The following is a 23,961-nucleotide window of genomic DNA, read 5'->3' as shown; positions in this document are numbered from 1 at the left end:
GAACAAACATCAAGGCACATTTCTATAAAATTATTGGGCTTTAAAAGCCAAAGAAACAAATTCTTTGCGCACTTAGACATAAAGAGCAAATGACTTGTGGGGTTAAAAAACAAACAAACCAACCCAGGGGCGCCTGGGTGGCTCAGTTGGTTAAGTGACTGACTTTGGCTTGGGTCACGATCTCACAGTTCATGGGTTCAAGCCCCACATCAGGCTGTGTGTTGACAGCTTGGAGCCTGAAGCCTGCTTGGGATTCTGGGTCTCCCTCTCTGTCTTCTTCTCCCCCGCTTGTTCTCTCTCTCTCTCGCTCTCTCTCAAAAATAAACATTAAACGATATTAAAAAAAAAACCACCCCAAACTGGATCACCGTGAGACTTTCCAAAAGCAACATTTTTATGTCAGAAGAAAGTGAACTGCACCATGAGAAGGCAATCAGCAAAATCTAGACTATGAGCACCTCTCTAAAGAATTGCAGGGTTATCTGTAAATTCAAAGAGATGTTAACACACATTAAAATGGGCACAACTAAAGTAAAGATTTTAGAGACGAATATCAGTGTGATGAAACCGTAATACCATGCAAAGGAATGATTACTAGAAGAAATCTGTTTGGTCGTTATATCCAGGTGGAGAGAAGACAATTGGGACAAGGCACATGGAAGATCTGGGGGGGCTGGTAGGTTTGGGTTTTGATCTGGGTGGGGGTTTAAAGAGTGTTTGCCTATAATCATTAGGTTCTACATGTGATTTTTGTGACTTTCCTCCTTTTCATTTTATTTTTATAAAAGGTAAGATATGTGTAGGAACCAGCCTGGTAGAGATACACTAGCCTCATATTTTTGAGAGACTGTGGGAGTAGAAAGATAAGGTCTATAAAATACAGAAGTCTTTGGCAGGCACCAGGACAAGAAAATCTGTAAACACTTCCAAATTAGTAATTTTTATCACCTCTCATATACTATCTGCTCAACTGCTAGCCTGTATTTTTCTGGAGTGTAACATAGAACCAAATGTTAAATTTTTCAGTATGAAGAGCACAGAGCTATATTTACACACGATTTGGGCTAAATTTATGTTTGTTGATGTTGTTAATAAAAGATCATTAAAATTTCTTCCCCATAAATATGCTGCTTTCTACCTTACAACTCACACGCTTTTCTTTGAATATCATTTTTAAGCACATGTAATACCTCAAGGGTAACATGCACTTGTAATCTGACTCCTTCTAAACAGTGTTATGTGTCAGATGGATAGTTCTATTTTAACCAAAATCTTAAAATATGTGGAGTTAGTATGTCTAAGTTACTGAATTTTTCAGAGACAAATACATCTTCAAACGTCATTTGTGATCTTTCAGCTTTCAAAGACATAATATCTTTATCTTTGGTCTAAACAAACTCTATGACAGAGGAAAAAAGAGTTTTAAAATATTAGGAGCATTTACAAACAGAATATATGGGAAATAGTAGATGCTTAATATATATGAGTACTGACACATTTTTGGATTTCATTTGCATTTGTGGCTCACTTATGAATAGAATACCAAAACATTCCAGTAACTTTTTGTAAAGGAAGAAATATCACTGGTAATAGATCACTTCTTCAGAATAATAAATAGGCAAGTATTTTCACCAGTGGGACTGAAATAATTACAAATGTTGTATTTCATTAAATATGAAGTGTCATTAATTATAACATGCATCTTTTTTTTTGTATTTTGTACACCACTAGGAAATAAAAATATCTGTAATTCAGTGTTATACCATCAAGTGCAAGCTTGTATCCCCACTGCATAGATATTAAAAAATGAAAAGATACACCTCTTAGAGATTGATGAAATACAGGGTTTTGCCACATTTCAATATGGTAATGACTAACAACAAGAATACAGATGATCTCTTTGTACCTTAGTTTCATCCTGTTATGTCTTTCACATTTTAAAGATATTATACTGAGAGACAACACTGAACATTTCTGTTACAGAGTCAAGAAAACGGTCAATGCAAGAAGGAACTGGCTACAGGCTGAAATCACAGCCACGACTTGCCTTTCTTAAAACTGGGTTTGTGGCAAAGTCTCCTGGCTTGCTTTAGAAATATCTAGACAGACTTAGTTGAAATCTTCCTAAGCATCCAGAGGAATAAGTTAGGCATTCATGGTAGAAGTGTCTCTAGGGTATAAGGTCACTAAAATAATGCAACTTGCTGATATATACGCACACCCTAGGTGGATTTCAAATAATAAAGACCCCCTGATTCCTAGATGATTAAAAATATATGGGGAACTATACAGGAAACACACATAACAGAACAATGGATTATAAAAACCTACCTAGATCCTCTTTTCTAAAAAAAAGTCTTTTAGATGATTATACAGATTACTTACAATCAATTCTGAATATCTTATTTTCAAACTGGTAAATTGGAAGGTAGTAAATTAAAAAATTTACTGGAAGCTCTGCTTTTGTCAACAGAACTTGTTAAATTTCCTAAAAAATACTTCTTTTACAAAATTATTAAAAGTATGACAAATATTTCAAAAGTATAGCCAAGCTTCTAAGAAAGTAAGAAAAAACCCAACAGTGCCCCAAATGAACGGGAAACAGATACACATACTATGAACAGGAAACACCCACAGACTATAATCTAGTACTGAAATCCTTGCTGTACTGTAAGCATTTCTGTAGCCAGAAGCTTCAAGTTTCAGACTGTAATAATTTTGGGGAGAAGATGAGTCAAGGTGGAGGGTTGGAACTGGAACACAGAAGTGATCATTATTGCCCATAAACAAAGGAAGACGACATTTTGTCTCAGGCTTAGCTACGAATACAAAAAATTCTTGAAAACTTATAACCAAAGCAAGTCCACATTAGAGTCTGAAGTTCAATATCTCTACCTGCAGGATCCAGGAGATCCATAAACTGAGAGATTAATTTAAAGTACTTCTGTATTAGTAATATCCTGGGCCACCTATCATAAAAAAATATATTCTCTGTGTAGGAAATACATTATCAAACCAGATTTCTCAGAATACCCAAAGATTTAATCATACAAGTATGAATTCACAGCTGAAAAAATTTCAGTCTAACCATGTATCCATATTGCACAAAGAAAAAAAGAATCCTAAAAAAGACCGGAAACATGCTTCAATGATCGAAGAAATTAAAAAAAAAAAAGTAGTTGAAACATGAGAAAGGAAAGAGAGATTATAACAGAAAGGCAGTCAGATTTCAAAGGAAGCAAGAAAGAACTTTGAAAAAAGGAATTAAATACTCAATGGCTAGGTTAAATATGAGATTAGATACAGATAAGGAGAGAATTAGGGAATTAGAATATAAATCTGAAGTAATTACCAAATTGAAGCACAAAGGTGGACAATATGCAATAAAAGAGACAGAGAAAGGGAAAGGATCTAACTTTCTACACAGTTCTAATAGGTGGGCAAAGAAAACTGAAAAGAGGCAACAGCCGAAAATTTTGCAGCACTGAACCAGGGTATGACATCTCAGATTCTGGAATCATAGCAGATGCCAAGCAGAATAAATAAAAGAGATATCAGCACTTGAATGCAATATAATGAAACTTCTTAAATAACCGAAGTACTAATATTTTATTTTCTCTTCCCTCCTGAGGAACCTACAGCTGAAACAGCATGAATAAATCCTTGTTCCAGCTCCCTCTGGACATGCAGCTGTTACACCAGTAGATGTGCTCTTCTATCTGCCACAAGGCAGAGGAAATTCCAATCATCGGCTCTCGCTTTTAGAATTCACCACAAGTAAGTGGTGAATCTCTCCCAAAGTCCCTTAAACTCCAGGGTGCAAGTGACGAATATTTTTCATGGGTCTCTTAAAGTCCTCCACTAGCTTAGACAAATCATCTGAAATTTCATTTTAGACTTTCAGCAAATAAAGGCTATATTGGACCTTCACAATTTTTCACAGGCTATATTGGACTTTCCCCGGCTCCCTTTTAAAGTTACTGGTCCTGTATTTTTGCCTTATTTTTTCTATGATGTGTTCTTATTTTCCCTTATTGATTTACAGAGCATCTTTAAATGTTCTTGATACTAGTCCTTTGATAGCTGAGTTTTACAAATACATTCTCCTGCTTTTTGTTTTTTTTCAAATTCTAAGTGCTATCTTTTTTTTAATGTGAAATTTATTGTCAAATTGGTTTCCATATGACACCCAGTGCTCATCCCAACAGGAGCCCTCCTCAATGCCCATCACCCACTCTCCCCTCCCTCCCACCCCTCATCAGCCCTCAGTTTAGTCTCAGGTTTTTTTTTTTTGTTTTGGTTTTCAGTTTTCACATTTTTTTAAACTATGAAATTTATTGTCAAATTGGTTTCCCTCCAGCACCCAGTGCTCATCCCAAAAGGTGCCCTCCTCAATACCCATCACCCACCCTCCCCTCCCTCCCACCCCCATCAACCCTCAGTTTGTTCTCAGTTTTTTTTTTTTATGAAATTTATTGACAAATCGGTTTCCATACAACACCCAGTGCTCATCCCAAAAGGTGCCCTCCTCAATACCCATCACCCGCCCTCTCCTCCCTCCCACCCCCCATCAACCCTCAGTTTGTTCTCAGTTTTTTTACAGTCTCTTATGCTTTGGCTCTCTCCCATTCTAACCTCTTTTTTTTTTTTTTTCCTTCCCCTCCCCCATGGGTTCCTGTTCAGTTTCTCAGGATCCACATAAGAGTGAAACCATATGGTATCTGTCTTTCTCTGTATGGCTTATTTCACTTAGCATCACACTCTCCAGTTCCATCCACGTTGCTACAAAAGGCCATATTTCATTTTTTCTCATTGCCACGTAATATTCCATTGTGTATATAAACCACAATTTCTTTATCCATTCATCAGTTGATGGACATTTAGGCTCTTTCCATAATTTGGCTATTGTTGAGAGTGCTGCTATGAACATTGGGGTACAAGTGGCCCTATGCATCAGTACTCCTGTATCCCTTGGATAAATTCCTAGCAGTGCTATTGCTGGGTCATAGGGTAGGTCTATTTTTAATTTTCTGAGGAACCTCCACACTGCTTTCCAGAGCGGCTGCACCAATTTGCATTCCCACCAACAGTGCAAGAGGGTTCCCGTTTCTCCACATCCTCTCCAGCATCTATAGTCTCCTGATTTGTTCATTTTGGCCACTCTGACTGGCGTGAGGTGATACCTGAGTGTGGTTTTGATTTGTATTTCCCTGATAAGGAGCGACGCTGAACATCTTTTCATGTGCCTGTTGGCCATCCGGATGTCTTCTTTAGAGAAGTGTCTATTCATGTTTTCTGCCCATTTCTTCACTGGGTTATTTGTTTTTCGGGTGTGGAGTTTGGTGAGCTCTTTATAGATTTTGGATACTAGCCCTTTGTCCAATATGTCATTTGCAAATATCTTTTCCCATTCCGTTGGTTGCCTTTTAGTTTTGTTGGTTGTTTCCTTGGCTGTGCAGAAGCTTTTTATCTTCATAAGGTCCCAGTAATTCACTTTTGCTTTTAATTCCCTTGCCTTTGGGGATGTGTCGAGTAAGAGATTGCTATGGCTGAGGTCAGAGAGGTCTTTTCCTGCTTTCTCCTCTAAGGTTTTGATGGTTTCCTGTCTCACATTTAGGTCCTTTATCCATTTTGAGTTTGTTTTTGTGAATGGTGTGAGAAAGTGGTCTAGTTTCAACCTTCTGCATGTTGCTGTCCAGTTCTCCCAGCACCATTTGTTAAAGAGGCTGTCTTTTTTCCATTGGATGTTCTTTCCTGCTTTGTCAAAGATGAGTTGGCCATACGTTTGTGGGTCTAGTTCTGGGGTTTCTATTCTATTCCATTGGTCTATGTGTCTGTTTTTGTGCCATGTTCTCAGTTTTTTAAGAGTCTCTTATGCTTTGGCTGTCTCCCTCTCAGTGCTATCTTTTGAAGTATAGATCTTCTTGAATATATTAAAGTGAAAGTGATCAGTTATACCATATTCTAGATATATTACTGTGTTCTAAATCTTGTTTATGAAATCTTACGCTATGCCAAAGTTACATTTTCTAATATAAAAAACCTCTTAAATCTTTACTCTTTTTCCATACTTTTTTTGCCAAAACTATCACAAGTTAGATTTCTACAGATCTTCTATTGGTTTGAAGATATACAATTTCTGTTTTACATTGATTTTTTCTTGCTGAACTGTCTTATTCATTCCTCCTAGAATGATGATTCTATGTTTTAACTTCTCACTCAATTCTTTGTCTCTTAATCTCATAGTTTCTAGATTTTTGTCTCTTTGAACCATATTCTGTGTGATATCTTCAATTCTACCTTCAAGTTCCCTTATTCTCTTTCCCACTGTATCTAATCTACTTTTAAACTGGTATCCTGATGTTTTAATTTCAGTTATTTATTATATGTACTTCACTCATACCAATTGTTTTGGTTCTTTCTCAAAATTTCTTGGTCTTTTTTGTATACTCTTACCCAATTTCTCACATTTTTAACCCCACCACAAACTTATATGAATATATTAATATATTTATTCCCTGATATTTTCAGTGTATACAGTTTTGGACTATGAGTTGAAACATTTTTATAATATTGCTACATATTATTTGCAAGATTAATCTTTGAAACTTATTGGACAAGATTAAAAGAAGACTAAAAGAGATTTTTGATTTTATTTTTGTCTAGTTCCTAGGGGTACCTTATTTTGGAATAATTTTAAATTAAATTCTTAGCTTGAGGCTACTCCCACTACACCCCACTACACAGGAAGTTTAAATGTGGCTTGAAAATTCACGAGGGCTGACTTGTAGTTATAATTCTCGGCTACCCTTTGTTTATTCAGTGTGGAGGATAATTAGAGGTAATTTTCCTTGTTGTAAAGAGTGAAACTCTTTGGGTTCCAAGTTTATGCAGTTAGTCTCTTATTGGATTCTTAACATGCAGATGGGTCTCTTCTTAGACAGCCTCCTTGGGAGCATGGCTAGGCTTTCTCTCTTTCTTGTGTTGTTCTTTAAGTCTCAAAAAGTCAAGTAAAAGGTCACTGGGTTAAAGCCAGCTTCCCAGAACTGCTTATTTCTTTGAGGTCCGTCTTTCACTTAGATATTGGCCTATCAGGAACCTTTACTTTCTTTCCAGGTAATTGACACATTTATGAATTAAAAAAGTATATTGTGTCCATCATTTTTATTTTGTATAAATAAGAGGATTTTTCAAGGAACTATTACTCCAGTACTGCCATAACAGATGTCGCTAATTACTTTCTACGAATTACTTTATGTAAGCCTCACAAACTTATCAAAAATTAAGTAAGGTCTTAAGGTCATAAGTTTTGACTTTTTTGTTCATGAATAATAATTGGTCTATGAGAAAAAAATTAACAAAAACCAACTTTACTTTAAAAACCTGTTGACTCTTATGCAAACCTACATATATAGACTAAAGTTGCTTAGAAGTTAGGACACGTTTTCTGTAGACACAGCAATATTAAAACTTTAAATTAAAAAGATAAATAACTTTCACTTTTAATGTGACAATTTGGTCACTATAAATCAGAAAATGCAGATAAACAATGTAAGATGTTAAAATGATTATTCTAGGACTTCCAGGGAATATGGCAGAGTAGAAGGACCCTAAACTCACCTCGTCCCACAGATGAAACTAAATAACACTCACATCAGTGCAAATAACCAGGAAAACAATCTGAATGCTGGCAGAACAAACTCCTGAACTAAATGTAGAGAAGAAGCCATGATGAAGAGGGTAGGGAGTATACAGTGGGGAGCTATTCTGGCCACCTGAGGGAGGGAGCAATGGGCACAGAGAGGGGCAAGAAACAGACTATCACACTGGGGAGCCTGCACAGGGAAGAAGAATTCCCACAGCATCTGGCTTTGGAAATCAGTGGGGCCGAGTTCTGTGAATTCTTAGAACAAGCAATACTTAGAACCTAGAACTTTAAAAATCAGGAGGCTCAGCTCTGGGAGAGCCCAGAGGGCCACAGAAAGTGGAGTCCCCACCCTTAAAGACATAGCACAACAAACAGCTCTTCTACACAGAACCAGCAGCTTGAAAAATGCTTGGGGTACACAGGAGGGAGAGTCAGTTACTAACCTCAGAGTTTGCTGAGGGACTTCTACAGGAATAAAAAGGTGGCAGGCACCATTTCCTTCCCCTGCCCCCCAGCATGGTGCTGGCATTCACTACCTAACTTGCTTACCCTATACTCCACCCTTGCCAGCTAGAGCTACCTCGGTACTCTGTGGGTCCCCTCCCCCAGAAGATAGGCACAAACCTTGCCAACACCATGTCTCCCCACCTCCCAAGGAGGATGTACACACCTCGTTAAAACTACACTTCATGACCCCACTTTGTGGAGTGGCCTAGCTGGTCAGGTCTCTCCAGTAGCTGCATGTCCCAGGGGGAAAAGGACCAGCACATGCAGCTTGCAGTACTCCACACCTACACACGCACACCTTGTAGAGCACCCTGGCTGGCTGGGTCTTCACAGTGGCTGGTCCTGTCCTATGAAGAGGATCAGTGCCACCTTCTTAAAAGTGCCTGCCCTGCCCACTACTTTCAAGAGCAACAGACACAGCTAACTTTTCCTAACAGAGACAGACACAGATTGTTAGGCAAAATGCAGAGACAGAGGAATATGTTCCAAATGAAAGGAAAGACAAAATTGCAGCTAGAGGCTAAGGGCTAAAGTGAAAGTGAGATAAGTAATATGCCTAATAGAGAATTTAAAGTAATGGTCATAAAGATACTCACTGGACTCGAGAAAAGAGTGAAGAACCTTAGTGAGACCCTAAACACAGAGATAAAAAAGAATCAATCAGAAATGAAGAATATACTAATCGAAGTTAAAAGTATATTTAATGGAATAGAGGAAGGCTAGGGGAAGCAGAGAAATGAATTAATGACCTGGAACACAGAGTAATAAAAAGTAATTGAGCTAAGTGAGAGAAAAAATGATTATGCTAAATGACAATAGACTTAGGGAACTCAATGACTCCATCAAGCATAATATTATTCCCATCATAGGGATGCCAGAAGAAGATATAAAAGAGGGTAAAATTTTATTTGAAGAAATAATATCTGAAAACTTCCCTAATCTGAAGAAACAGATATTCAGATCCAGAAGGCACAGAGATTCTCCAACGAAATCACTACAAGGTCAACACCAAAACATAGTAATTAATATGGAAGAAAGTAGTGAGAAAGAAAAAAATTTAAAATTAGCAAGAGAAAAGAAGACAGTTACATACAAGGGAAACCCCATAAAGCTATCAGCAGATTTTTCAGCAGAAACATTGCAGGCCAGAGGGAATGGTATGGTAACATTCAAAGTGCTTATAATCTGCAACCAAAAATACTCTATCCAGCAAGGCTATTATTCAGAATAGAAGGAGAGATAAAGTGTTTCTCAGACAAACAAAAACTAAAGGAGTTCATGACCCCTAAATCAGCCTTATAAGAAATATTAAAGGGTACTCTTTGAGTGAAAAGGAAAGACTATAACTGAGAATATGAAAAGTAGGAGACATGGAAGAAGTAAAAATAAGTATTTCTGTAAAATCAGTCAAGAGATTCATAAAATCAAAGAATATAAAAAAGGAAACCATTTACTTAAAACATAGAGGGGAAAAGAATAAAGAATGTGTTCAAACTTAAGAAACCATCAACTTCATATAGACTCTTATATGCAGAAGAAGTTATATACAAACCTAATGGGTAACCACAAATTAAAAAACCAGCAATAGATATGCAAAGAATAAAGAGAAAGGAATCCAAGTATATCATTAAGGAATCTCAACAAACCATGAAAGAAAGCAAGAGAAGAAAGGAACAGAGAAAAGCTTAAAAAAGCAACAAAACAATTTTAAAAATGGCAATAAATACATATCAATAACTACTTTGAGTGTAAATGGACTATAGGCTCTAATCAAAAGGCATTGGGTAACAAAGTGGATAAAAAAACACGACCCGTCTATATGCTGCCTACAAGAGACTTGTTTCAGACCTAATGACACCTGCAGGTTGAAAGTGAGTAGATGGAGGAACACTTATTATGTAAATGGATGTGAAAAGAAAGCCATGGTAGAAATATTTATATCAGATAAACGTTAAAAACAAAGATGGTAACTCTTGTTACCAAAGACAAAGAAGGGCACCAAATAGTAATAAACAGGACAATCAAACAAAATGATATAACAATTGTACATATTTATGCACTCAACACGAAAGCACCCAAATATATAAAAGAGTTAATAAACATACAGCAACTAATCAATAGTAACACAATAATAGTAATGAACTTTAACATCCCACTTACATCAATGGACAGAGCATCCTAACAGAAAATCAACAAGGAAAACAGTGGCTTTGAATGACACACTGGACCAGAGGGACTTAACAGATGTATTCAAAACATTCCATCCTAAAACAGCAAAATACACATACTTTTCAAGTACATATGGAAAAGTGTCCAGAATAGATCACCAAAACAAGTTACAATAAATTCAAAAATATCAAAGTCATACCATGCATCATTTATGACCACAGCCTATAAAATTAGAAATAAACCACAAGAAAAAAACTGTAAAGACTACAAATACATGGAGGTTAATCACATGCAAAAAAACAATTAGTGAGTCAATCAAGAAATCAAAAAAGACATAAAAAGTTACATGGAACCAGCGGTCCAAAATCTTTGGGAGGCAGCAAAAGCAGTTCTAAGGGGGAAGTTTATGACAATACAGGCCTACCTCAGGAACAAGAAAAATTTCAAATAAATAATCCAACCTTACACCTAAAGGAGCTAGAAAAAGAACAAACAAACCCTTGAATAAGCAGAAGGAATGAAATAATAAAAAACAGAGCAGAAATAAATGATATAGAAACTAAAAAAAAAAAAAAAAGAAACAACAAAAAAACAAAAACAAAAAAACAAAAAAACAATGGCGCAGATCAATATAACCAGTAGCTAGGTCTTTAAAAGGATCAGCAAAATTGAAAAAAATTTGTCCAGGGGCACCTGGGTGGCTCAGTCACTTAAGCATCCAACTTTGGCTCAGGTCATAGTCTCATGGTTTATGGGTTTGAGCCCCATGTCAGGCTCTGTGCTGACAACTCTGAGCCCAGAGCCTACTTTGGATTCTGTGTCTCCCCCTCTCTCCGGCTCTTGCTCTATCTGTCTCTCTTAAAAATAAATAAACATTAAAAAAAAATTTAAAGATAAACTTTAGCCAGACTCATAAAAAAAGACAGAGAGACCTCAAACAAATCACTAATGAAAGAGAAGAAATAAAAACCAACACCACAGAAATACAGACAATTGTGAGGGAATGTTATGAAAAATTACAAGCAAACATGGATAAATTCCTAGAAACACATAAGCTACCAAAATTGAGTCAGGAAGAAATAGAAAATTTGAACAGACCGATTACCAGCAATACAGTTGATTCAGTGATCAACTTTCAATAAACAAAAGTCCTGGACCAGATGGCTGCCAGGTGAATTCTACCAAACATTTAAAAGAAGAGCTAATACCTATTCTTCTCAAACTGTTCCAAAAAGTGGAAGAGGAAGGAAATATTCCAAATTCATCCTGTGAGGCCAGCATTACCCTGATACCAAAACCAGATAAAGACACCACAAAAAAGAGAATTACAGGCCAATGTCTCTGATGAACAAAAGAACATATTTGCAAATGGCATATCAGATAAAGCATTATTAGACAAAACATATAAAGACTTTTTAAAACTCAACACCTAAAAACACAAATATTCCAATTAAAAACTGGGCAGAAGACATGAACAGGTATTTCTCCAAAGAAGACATCTAGAAGGCCAACTGACACATGAAAAAATGCTCAACATAATTCATCATGAGGAAAATGCAAATCAAAACCACAAAGAGATATCACCTCACACCTGTCAGAGTGATAAAATCAAAAACACAAGAAATAACAAGTGTTGGAGAGGATGTGGAGGAAAAGGAACCTTTGTGCACTGTTGCTGGGAATGTAAACTGTGGAAAACAGTAGTGAAGTTCTTTGAAAAGTTAAAAATAGATCTGTATGCTGAAAACTATAGAAAGCTTATGAAGGTAATTGAAGAAGATATAAAGAAATGGAAAGACATTCCCTGCTCATGGATTGGAAGAATAAATATTGTCAAAATGTCAATACTACCCAAAGCTATCTACACATTCAATGCAATCTCAATCAAAATTGCACCAGCATTCTTCTCGAAACTAGAACAAGCCATCCTAAAATTCATATGGAACCACAAAAGGCCCCGAATAGCCAAAGTAATTTTGAAGAAGAAGACCAAAGCAGGAGGCATCACAATCCCAGACTTTAGCCTCTACTACAAAGCTGTCATCATCAAGACAACATGGTATTGGCACAAAAACAGACACATAGACCAATGGAATAGAATAGAAACCCCAGAACTAGACCCACAAACGTATGGCCAACTCATCTTTGACAAAGCAGGAAAGAACATCCAATGGAAAAAAGACAGTCTCTTTAACAAATGGTGCTGGGAGAACTGGACAGCAACATGCAGAAAGTTGAAACTAGACCACTTTCTCACACCATTCACAAAAACAAACTCAAAATGGATAAAGGACCTAAATGTGAGACAGGAAACCATCAAAACCTTAGAGGAGAAAGCAGGAAAAGACCTCTCTGACCTCAGCCATAGCAATCTCTTACTCGACACATCCCCAAAGGCAAGGGAATTAAAAGCAAAAATGAATTACTGGGACCTTATGAAGATAAAAAGCTTCTGCACAGCAAAGGAAACAACCAACAAAACTAAAAGGCAACCAACGGAATGGGAAAAGATATTTGCAAATGACATATTGGACAAAGGGCTAGTATCCAAAATCTATAAAGAGCTTACCAAACTCCACACCCGAAAAACAAATAACCCAGTGAAGAAATGGGCAGAAAACATGAATAGACACTTCTCTAAAGAAGACATCCAGATGGCCAACAGGCACATGAAAAGATGTTCAGCGTCGCTCCTTATCAGGGAAATACAAATCAAAACCACACTCAGATATCACCTCATGCCAGTCAGAGTGGCCAAAATGAACAAATCAGGAGACTATAGATGCTGGAGAGGATGTGGAGAAACGGGAACCCTCTTGCACTGTAGGTAGGAAGGCAAATTGGTGCAGCCGCTCTGGAAAGCAGTGTGGAGGTTCCTCAGAAAATTAAAAATAGACCTACCCTATGACCCAGCAATAGCACTGCTAGGAATTTACCCAACGGATACAGGAGTACTGATGCATAGGGGCACTTGGACCCTAATGTTTATAGCAGCACTGTCAACAATAGCCAAATTATGGAAAAAGCCTAAATGTCCATCAACTGATGAATGGATAAAGAAATTGTGGTTTATATACACAATGGAATACTACGTGGCAATAAGAATGAAATATGGCCTTTTGTAGCAACGTGGATGGAACTGGAGAGTGTGATGCTAAGTGAAATAAGCCATACAGAGAAAGACAGATACCATATGGTTTCACTCTTATGTGGATCCTGAGAAACTTAACAGAAACCCATGGGGGAGGGGGAGGAAAAAAAAAAAAGAGGTTAGAGGGGGAGAGAGCCAAAGCATAGGAGACTGTTAAAAACTGAGAACAAACTGTGGGTTGATGGGGGGTGGGAGGGAGGGGAGGGTGGGTGATGGGTATTGAGGAGGGCACCTTTTGGGATGAGCACTCGGTGTTGTATGGAAACCAATTTGACAATAAATTTCATATATTGAAAAAAAAAAGAAAAGTTAAAAATAGAACTACCCTATAATCCAATAATTACACTACTGGGTATTTATCCCCAAAATAGAAAAGCACTAATTCAAAGGGGTACATGTACCCTTATGTTTATTGCAGCATTACTCACAATAGCCAAAATATAGAAGCAGCCCAAGTGTCCATCAATAGATGAAAGGGTATAGAAGATATGGTGTGTGTGTGTGTGTGTGTGTGTGTGTGTGTGTGTGTGTAAAATGGAATATTACTCCACCATAAAAAGAATGAAATCTTGCCATTTTCAACATCATGAATGGAGCTAGAGAGTATTATGCTAAGCAAATTAAGTCAGAGAAATACAAATACCATATGATTTCACTTATATCTGGAATTTAAGAAATAAAACAAATGAGTAAAGAAAAAAAAGCAAGAGACAAACCAAGAAACAGACTCTTAAGTACAGAAAACACCAGTAGGTAGCAGAGGGGAGTTGGGTGGAAGGATGGGTGAAATAGATGATGGGGATTAAAGACCATACTTATCGTAATGAGCACTGAGTAATGTATAGAATTGTTGAATCACTATATTATACATCTGAAATTAACATAACACTGTTAACTATACTGGAATTAAAATGAAAACTTAGAAAAAATTATTATTCTAAAGCTGGATTGTTGTGGTACAAATCTATAAATTTACTAAAAGTTATTTAACCATACACTTATTGGTGAATTTTATGGTATGTAAATTATGCCTAAAGCTATTAAACCATCTATAATATATTGTTTCTTTTCTTTTTAAAAAAAATTTTAATGTCTTATTTTTGAGAGCAAGAGAAATAGAGACAGAGTATGAGTGGGGGAGGGGCAGAGAGAGAGGGAGACACAGAAATCGAAGCAGGCTCCAGGCTCTGAGCTGTCAGCACAGAGCCCAACATGGGGCTCGAACTCATGAACCATGAGATCATGACCTCAGCCAAAGTCAGACATTTAACCAACTGAGCCACCCAGGCGCCCTTGTTTATTTTCTAAAAACAATTATACATTTATTTTTAATCAGATATTTGTACTTAAAAATGCATATATCTTTTCATGCCTATAAATACTCATTTGAAATATATATATTTAAAACAAATTTAATGTTTATTTATTTTTGAAGGAGAGAGAGAGACAGCTCCAGTCTCTGAGCTGTCAGCATAGCCCAATATGGGGCTTGGGCTCACAAATTGAGTTCATGACCGGAGCTGAAGTGGGACATTTAACCAACTGAGCCACCCAGGTACCCTATCCAATATAATTTTTAATGGCTAAATGGTATTTTCTATTATATTCATAATTTATTCATCCAATTCCATATTGTTGGACACTTGGGTTGTTTATAACAAAAACTAGAAATTATATGATGAACATGCTTTACACATATGCTTAATTATTTCCTTAAGCTAATTTCTAGGAGTGAAATTACCAAGTGTTTATAGTTTCTTGTAAATTTTCCAACACATACAGTCCCATTATTGTGTTTGAGAGTCTTCATTTTCCTGTGTTTTTGAATAATGGGCATTACTATACTTTTTGACTGATAAACGTATTTTTGAGTTTCAATTTAATTTGTATTTGACCATTGATAAGCTTGGACATTCATAGAATATAAACTATAATGTGCGTGTATTATACACAGATGGAGAGAGTAGGAAAACCCCTTTGCATTTGTAAGATAATTCAGTTTATTCCTTTTCTACATATATCTCATTAGTGATATGTCTTGTACAGAGCAATTTCTAAGAAATTTCAAGAAACAGGCAACTGTGGCATATTAGAAATAGAATGGGCTTTGAAATAAGAGACTGCAGGGGCATCTGGGTGGTTCAGTCGGTTGAGCTTCTGGCTCTTGATCTCAGCTCAGGTCATGGTCTCATGGTTGGTGAGATCAAGCCCCTCGTCTGGCTCTGCACCGATGGCATGGAGCTTGCTCGGGATTCTCTCTGCCCCTCCCCTGCTCATGCTCTCTCTCACTCTCTCTCAAAAATAAATAAATAAACTTTATTTAAAAAAATCACACAATCCAGTGTTTTAAGTTTATTTATTTTCAAAGGGGGGGTGCCCAAGTAGGAGAGGGGCAGAGAGGAGGGGAGGGGAGGGGAGGGGAGGGGAGAGAGAGAGAGAGAGAGAGAGAGAGAGAGAGAGAGAGAGAATATCCCAAGAAGGCTCCAGGCTGTCAGCTCAGAGCTGGACAAGAGGCTTGATCTCACCAACTGTGAGATCATGACCTGAGCTGAGACCAAGAGTCAGAAGCTCAGCCACACACAAAGCCGATGTGGGGCTTGATCTGATGAACCGTGAGATCATGACCTGTGCTGAAATCAAGAGTAGGATGCTTAACCGACTGAGCCATCCAGGCACCCCTCTGGTTTTTTATTCTTGAAAGAATCAGTAGGAGAGTCACCTTAGCAAGGTGGCATAGTAAGAAGTCTTGAGCCCTCCTCCTTGCATAGACAAGGATTTAGCAACAACTCACAGACAAATCTGAAAACTAAACGTCTCCTGCACCCTGGGCATACATAAAACCAGGTTCACTGAAGCCACTGGTGGGGACGCTTTCTTGCCAGAGTCCGTAGCCCTGGAACAGCACTACATGATCAGGATTAGTTTACAGCTTTTCTCAGTAGAGGTAAAAGGATTGGTCTGTGTATCTAGCACTGCAACTTTGCAAGAGGACTCCCCAAAGGACTGGCTTCTGTCTTGCCAGTCTTGGTGCTCTGGCAGGCCTGGCACAGGCTAGCTACCTGGTGAAAACCGAAATAGATCCTCCATGGACCATCTGCCATGCTCCGCACGGACTGAGCGGATGAAAATCCCAGCTCTCAGCCTCCACCTGAAGAGGGAAAGAGTGTTCCATGCATCTAGCGCTCCAACTTCTCCACGGCTTCCCACAACAGTTATTCAAGTTGAAATGAAAGAACACGAAATAGCAACCGCAGAGCATTAGAGACTCACTAATAAAGGTACATGTCGCATACAGGAGGCTGTATTACTGTAATAGTGGTACGTAAGTCATTTTTAATTCTAGCATAAAAGTTAAAAGAGGCCTTCTCTTCCCCGGCCCCCCAGCAAGTGGCGGTGGTGGCGGCGGAGGAACCTGACATGCACCGGCCCCATTCCTGCCCCGGTCAAAGCCGAAGCTGCAGGGGGCGCCCCAGGCGGTGGCCGTGGGCGCCCCGCGCGGCCCGGGTTATGAGGGCGGAGGCAGAGGGGACGCCGCTGGCACCCGGAGACTTTGTGCGGCTGTCCGTGCCCATCATCCAGCAGCTCTACCCCTGGGACTGCGGCTTGGCCTGCTCCAAGATGGTGCTGCGGTGCCTGGGCCAGCTGGGTGACAGTGACTTCGAGAGCGCCCTGCAGGAGCCGCGACTAACCAGGGGCATCTGGACTACTGACCTGGCCTACCTAATGCGCCACTGTGGCGTGAGGCACCGTTTCTGCACGCAGACCCTGGGCGTTGACAAGGGCTACAAGAACCAGTCCTTCTGCAGGAAGCACTTTGACACAGAGGAGACCCGGGTGAACCAGGTGTTTGCACAAGCCAAGGCCTGCAAGGTGCTGGTGGAAAAATGCACAGTGAGCGTGCAGGATATCCAGGAGCACCTGGCACAGGGCCACGTGGCCATCGTGCTGGTGAACTCTGGGGTGTTGCACTGCGACCTCGGCTCCGGTCCTGTCGCCTACCGCTGCTTCGCCCCCAGCGGCCGCCGCTGCTTCTGCCGGACCCCTGACCACCAGGGCCGCTTCACTGTGCTGCCTGGCTGCAACCGGGCCACTGGCTGCATCTTCTGCAACAACCCAGCCTGTGCTGACCAAATGTGCGGCACCAGCATCAGTAACTTCGAGGAAGCCAGAACCACTTATGGCACATAAGCCCGTGTGACAAAGCCCCAGGGAAGTCTTGGAGCCCAAGGCGTGGTGCCTGCTTTGTCCACCAGCGTTGCGCGTGTCATCACGTCACTTACCCAGCACACCTGCTGGTTGCTGGAGGCCTCCGCAGAGCATCTGAGTAGAGCTTCCCCGGGGACCCCAGGCCTGACTCCAACCATGCCCAGGGGACCTCCACAGTCCCCTCTGTTGCCTGCAAACCAGACCCAGGTGGAGAAGCCTGACATCGCCTCCCCACAGACCTGGGTGCCGAGCCCTGGAGAAGCCGCCTGTCAGGATGGCATCGGTGTGTTTGGAGACCATGTAGCCAACGCCAGCTCCCAGGGCTGGGGACTCCTCCCAGGGGGACTCCCCCCTGTCCCCCAGAAGTGCTATAGACCTCCTCCCTGTGCCCTTTGGTGAATGCTGCCACTCCCTCCCGCCTCCCCGTGGGCCCAAGTTCCTGTGGCTGGTTGTCAGGCCTCTGGGCCCTCAGGAGGGCTGGGCCTCAGGCCAAAAGGACACTGAACCTCACCCCACACCCTCCAGGTACTATAGCATTGTAGGGTGGAGGGCCCTGAGGGGAGGAGACAGGGCCCTGGCTCTTCCTGGCTGGCAGTGCTGAATGTACTCTGAGAATGCCTGACCCTGAGGGCCAAGAACAGCCACTTGAGTCCCAAAGTTCCCCCACCCCCCAACCCATGAGGCCTCCTGACACTAGCCTAAGCCCTGACAGTGGGGCCCATTCTCTGGGTATAGGGAGCCCCAAGCCTCACGGTGCTGGAGGTGCTGGGGTGCTAGGGCCTGCACTCCTGAGGCAGTGGGGGGGATAGCCTGTGGCCTCCCACCCACCCCAGTGTTCATGCCAGGACATTTTGCACAGAACACTGGGTCTCTTTTTTCTTGACAGAGAAGGGTAATACCTGCCCAGGATCACACAGCACTGCACGTAGCATGGACCATTTGTTTTTTGTTGTTGTGGTTGGTTTTTTTGAGATTTAAGCTTTCGCTTGCGGGGAGTGAGGGTCACTCTCAAGTAAGACAATAATAGTGAGATTCAGGGACTTCAGAACCACGGACACCTCTGTTCAGAGGGCAGATAAGCCTGCCCAAGTTGTCTTTCAAAGAGAAAGGGACTCACAGCTGGTGGGCTGAGTGCCAGGACCCCTCACCTTGTAGACAAAATCCGGCCATCAGTCTGGGGAGAGTATATCCAGGGCAGTGGTGGGGCTGGGTCTTGAGTGCAGGTCTGTACCTAAAAACTAAGGGAAATGGATCATTCCCAAAGGGGCTGAGGACACCCACCCCCTCATGAGCGGTCATTGGCAAGAGAGCAAGGCTACCCCAAGAGCCACACGGCAGCTGCCATCCCTCCAGACCGCAAACCATGCTCAGCATCTGCTCCCACCAGCCGGCTGGCGCCCCCCCACCACGGCTGCTCTGAGGGGCAGAGGTGGGCTCTGTTTATGAGGGCCGTCAGACCACCCAGCCGAATCACTCCTCGGCACCAGATGCAGCCTTTGGCCGAGACGGAGGCGCTATTAGCTGGTTAGCTAACAGGTCAGCCAGCCTGGTTTCAGAGACTAGCATTGCCTTCAGACTGGTCTCGTCTCTTTTGCCTTGATGCTGGGTGGCCCAAGATCCCAGGGAACTCTGGTGTCATGCCCAGGAGCACCATGTGTGGCAGCTGAGGTTTGGGCGTCCTCAGGAAGGGTCTGGCTAAAATTGTGGTAAGAATGGATGCATCAAGGAAGGCAATGAGGAAGCGAAGCTTTGGACGGCTGGTGGGGCCGTCATGGAGAGCGGCCTCCAAGGAGAGTGGTCACAGCACCTCAGTCCATCGTGTGACATTTAGAAACACTCAGTCCCTGGGCAGGCCACAAGTTAGAGGTCACCCATCTGGCAGATCAACAAGAAAGCTACCTGTGCCTGAGACGGTGCCATCTGCCGGGGGAGGGTCATGGGGGTAGGATGCAAACCACACTACGTTGTGTTCTTGCACATGGCATGAAAATAAGGCTGGAGAGAGGCCAGACTTCAGGAACTTCTGCCCATAGCATGTGGCACCCATGACCCCTGTCCACATGCTAGGGGCCCAGCGAAGCCACACTGGACAGTTGGTTTTGTTCACTGCAGCCACACAGGGACAAAAGGGATTTTTTGCATTGCAGAGATTTTATATATATACATATACATATACATATACATATACATATACATATACATATACATGTATATATATTGTTTATAATGAACCACTCTCAATAAACATTATTCTCACTGCAAAATGAAAAAAAAAGTTAAAAGAGAAAGTATTACAATAGAACTGTAACCAAAATACATTAAAAGATACACAGTATGAATGCACATAAATTGTGACAGTAACAACATGTGGGTGGGTGGGAGAAGCTAAAGTGTAGAGTTTTTGTATGTGATTAAACTTATCTTTTTAAAACAGACTGCTATAATTATAAGACGTTTTATGTAAGCCCTAAGATATCCATAAAAATAATACCTATAAATGTTACACAAAGAAAAAGAGAAAGCAAAGCCTATTAATACCAAAAAGAAGTCAAAAAAAATATACGGGAAGACAGCAAGAGGACAAGACAGACAAAGGAACAAGGCTAACAGAAAACAACAAAACGGCAATAGTAAATCTTTCCCTATCAATGACTGCTTTACATATAAATGGATTAAATTCCCTAATAAAAACACATAATATGCCTGAATGGATTAAAACAAAACAAAACAAAACAAAATGCACAAATTGCTCTATAGGAAACTCATTTCAGTTTTAAGGACACACATAGGCTGAAAGTGAGAAGATGGAAAAATATATTACAGGGAAATGGTAACCTAAAGAGAGGAGTGGGTACACTTACACCAAACAAAGTAAACTTCAATTCAAAAATTCTCTCAAGAGACAAAGGATATTATACAATGATAAAACAGTCAATCCACCAGAAAGAAATAACAGTTATAAATTGTATATGCATTCAACATCAGATCACCTAAATATATAATGTAAACACTGACAGAACTGAAAGGAGAAATAGACAAAAACATAATAATAGGACACTTCAATAACCCACTTTCTAAATGGACAGAACACTCACACAGTAAGGAACCAGAAGATCTGAACCACACTATAGATCAAATGGACATACAGACATATTCAGAACATTCCATCCAACATCAGGAGAATGCACAGTCTCCTCAAACACATAAATATTCTCCAGGGAAAATCATATGCTGGACCATAAAAGAAGTCATAATTTTAAAAAGATTGAAATCATATCAAGTACCTTTTCTAACCACAATGGTGGAAATCATTAACAGGAGAAAAACTGGAAAACTCACAAATATGTGCAACTTAACACATTCCTGAATAACCAGTGGGTCAAAGTAGAAATTTAAAAAAAAAAAGTGAGACTAATGAAAATAGAAACACAATATACCAAAACTTATGGAATGTGAAAAAAAGCAGTTCTAAGAGGAAAATATGTTGTTCTAAACATCTACATAGAAGATAGATATCAAATAAACAACCTAACTTTATACTTCAAAGAGCTAGAAAAAGAACAAGCTATGATTAAATTTAGTAGAAGAAAGAAAATAAAGATTAGAGCAGAGATAAGTGAAATAGAGGATAGCAAAATAATAGAAAATTAACAAAACTCAGAAATGGTTTTCTGAAAAGAAACAAAAGTGACGAACACTTAGCTAGATGAGAGAGAGAGAGAGAGAGAGAGAGAGAGAGAGAGAGAGAGAAGACTCAAATAAATAAAACCAGAAATAAAGAAGAGACATAATGGATGTCACAGAAATATAAAGGATCATAAGAGACTAGTATGAATATATGCCAACAAATTGGATAACCTAGAAAAAATGGATAAATTTCTAGAAACATACAACCTACTATGAATAATCATGATGAAATAGACATTCTCAACAGGTCTATAACTAGTATGGAGATTGAATCAGTAATCAAACACCTCTCAACAAAGACATACACAGGTCCGGATGGCTTTGCTGGTGAATTCTCCCAAATATTTAAAGAAGAATTAACATGAATACTCCTTAAACTCTTCCAGAAAACTGACGGCTAGTGAACACTCCCAATTTTATAAATTCAGCTTCAATGCTAAAGCCAGACAAGGATACTACAAGAAAAACTACACACCAATAGCCCTAAAGAATGTAATGCCAAACTCATCACCAAAATACTGGCAAACCAAATCCAACAGCACATTAAGAGGATCATACACCATTGACTGAGTGGGATTTATCCCTGGAATTCGAGAGTGGCTCAACAGGAAAATCAATTAATATACCACGTTACAGAATAAAAGATAAAAATCACCTGATAATCTCAAAAGATTTGAGAAAAAGTTTGAATAGATTCAATATCCTTTCATGATAAAAATGCTCAACAAACTAGAAATACAAGTACTCCACAACATAATAAAGACCATACATGAAAAGCCCACAGCTAAAACCACACTTAATGGTGAAAAACTAAAAGCTTTTCCTTTAAGAGCAGGGATGAGGCAAGAATACCCACTCTTGCCACTTCCATTCAACATAGTACTGGAAGTCCTAGCCAGAGCAATTAAGTAAGAAAAAGAAAGAAAAATATCCAAATCAGAAAGAAAGAAAGAAGAAATACTCCCCCTGTTTGAAGACCATATGACCATGTACATAGAAAGCCCCAAAACTTCCATAAAAATACTGTTAGAACTAATTCTTTAGTTCTAACACAGACTCCCTAAGATGGTAAAATATGAAAACAGCACACAAAAATCAATTGCATTTCTATACACTATTAGAAAAGGAAGTTAGGAAAATAATCCCATTTAAAATATTATCAAAGAGAATAAAATATTTAGGAACAGTCTTTTTTTTTTTAATTTTTGAATTACATCCAAGTTAGTTAGCATATAGTGCAATAATGTTTTCAGAAGTAGATTCCAGTGACTCATTCCCTATGTATAACACCCAGTGCACATCCCAAAAAGTGCTCCTTAATGCCCCTTACCCAGGTAGCCCCTCCCCCCACCCACAGCCCCTCCAGCAACCCCCTCCAGCATGTTCTCTGTAATTAAGAGTCTCTTATGGTTTGCCCCCCTCCCTGTTTTTACATTCTTTTTGCTTCCTTTCCCTTATGTTCATCTGTTTTATACCTTAAATTCCTCATAGGAGTGAAGTCATATGATATTTAACCAAGAAGGTTAAAGATTTGCACATTGAAAAGTATAAAATACTGATTAAAGAAATTTTAAAGCAGATACAAATAAATGGAAAGATATCTCCTGTTCATGGGTTAGAAGAACTAATATGAAAATGTCTATTCTACCCAAAATGATCTACATATTTAATTTAATGTCTATCAAAATCCCAAGAATATTTTTTATAAAAATGAACAATCCTATAATTCACACAGAACCACAGGAGACCCTGAACAGCCAAAGCAATGCTGAAGTACAACAAAAGTGGAGGCATCATACCTCATAATTTCAAAATATCTTTAAGAATTACAGTAATCAAAACAGGATGCTACTAGCATAAGACAAGCATTCATAAAGTAGAATAGAATAGAGAGCCCAGATGTGAATCCATGCATATCTGATCAACTGATCTTTGACAAGGAGGACAAGAATACACAATAGGGAATGAAGTATTTCTTCAACAAATAGTGGTGGGAAAACTGGATATTCACAATCAAAAAGAATGAATTTGGACCTTGAACACTCCCATGTTCACTGCAGCACTATTCACAATAGCCAAGATATGGCAATGACCTAAATATCCATAGACAGATGACTACATAAAGAAAATGTGGTATATACAGACAATGGAATACAGCCTTAAATTTAAAAAAGAGGAACTTCTGTAATATGTGACAACATGAATGAACCTTGAAGATAATATGGTAAGTACAAGAAGCAGGTCATGGAAAAATAAAGACCGCATAATTCCATTTGTATGAGGTATCTAAAATAGTCATATTCAAAGAATCAAAGAGTAGAACAGGGATTTCCAGGGGCTGGTAGGGAAGGTGAAATGGAGAGTCACTAACCAACAGGCTCTAAGTCTGTTAAGCAAAATGAATAACTCTAGAGATCTGCTGTATAATGTTAGAAATTATAGTCAATAATAATGTATGGTATATTTAAAAGTTTTAGAGGACTGATCTCATGTTAAGTGTTCCTACCACAGTAAAATACATCAATAAATAAGTAAAAATAATAAAGTTTGAGAACCCTAAGAAAAACAGAAACTTTTCCAAACCTCTGTTTTC

General features: G+C 39.4%; 2 protein-coding genes across 6 annotated transcripts in view; one reads left to right on the top strand and one right to left on the bottom strand.

Annotated features, from left to right (window-relative positions):
* The window catches only part of NECAB1 (N-terminal EF-hand calcium binding protein 1), a 195,853-nt gene that overhangs the window by 59,229 nt on the left and 112,663 nt on the right, over window positions 1-23,961 (bottom strand). The window lies entirely within an intron of this gene.
* On the top strand, window positions 16,983-17,663 carry LOC125156705 (protein GUCD1-like). Of its 3 annotated transcripts, none has more exons than XM_047842901.1 (2): window positions 16,983-17,374; window positions 17,492-17,663. In XM_047842901.1, the coding sequence occupies exons 1-2, from the start codon at window positions 16,983-16,985 to the stop codon at window positions 17,661-17,663; spliced, it is 564 nt and encodes a 187-aa protein (XP_047698857.1). The 3 variants fall into 3 exon arrangements, with proteins under 3 accessions (XP_047698857.1, XP_047698858.1, XP_047698856.1); XM_047842902.1 differs by having other exon boundaries at window positions 16,983-17,364; window positions 17,604-17,629; XM_047842900.1 differs by having other exon boundaries at window positions 16,983-17,663.

This window comes from Prionailurus viverrinus, chromosome F2 (genome assembly GCF_022837055.1).
Source record: "Prionailurus viverrinus isolate Anna chromosome F2, UM_Priviv_1.0, whole genome shotgun sequence".
Taxonomy (NCBI): Eukaryota; Metazoa; Chordata; class Mammalia; order Carnivora; family Felidae; genus Prionailurus; species Prionailurus viverrinus.
Note: the sequence above shows the minus strand (reverse complement) of the source record. Positions and strands in the feature narration are given on the sequence as shown.

Excerpts from the sequence above, each read along its gene's own strand:
- LOC125156705 (XM_047842900.1), top strand. The coding sequence starts at position 16,983 with ATGAGGGCGGAGGCAGAGGGGACGCCGCTGGCACCCGGAGACTTTGTG.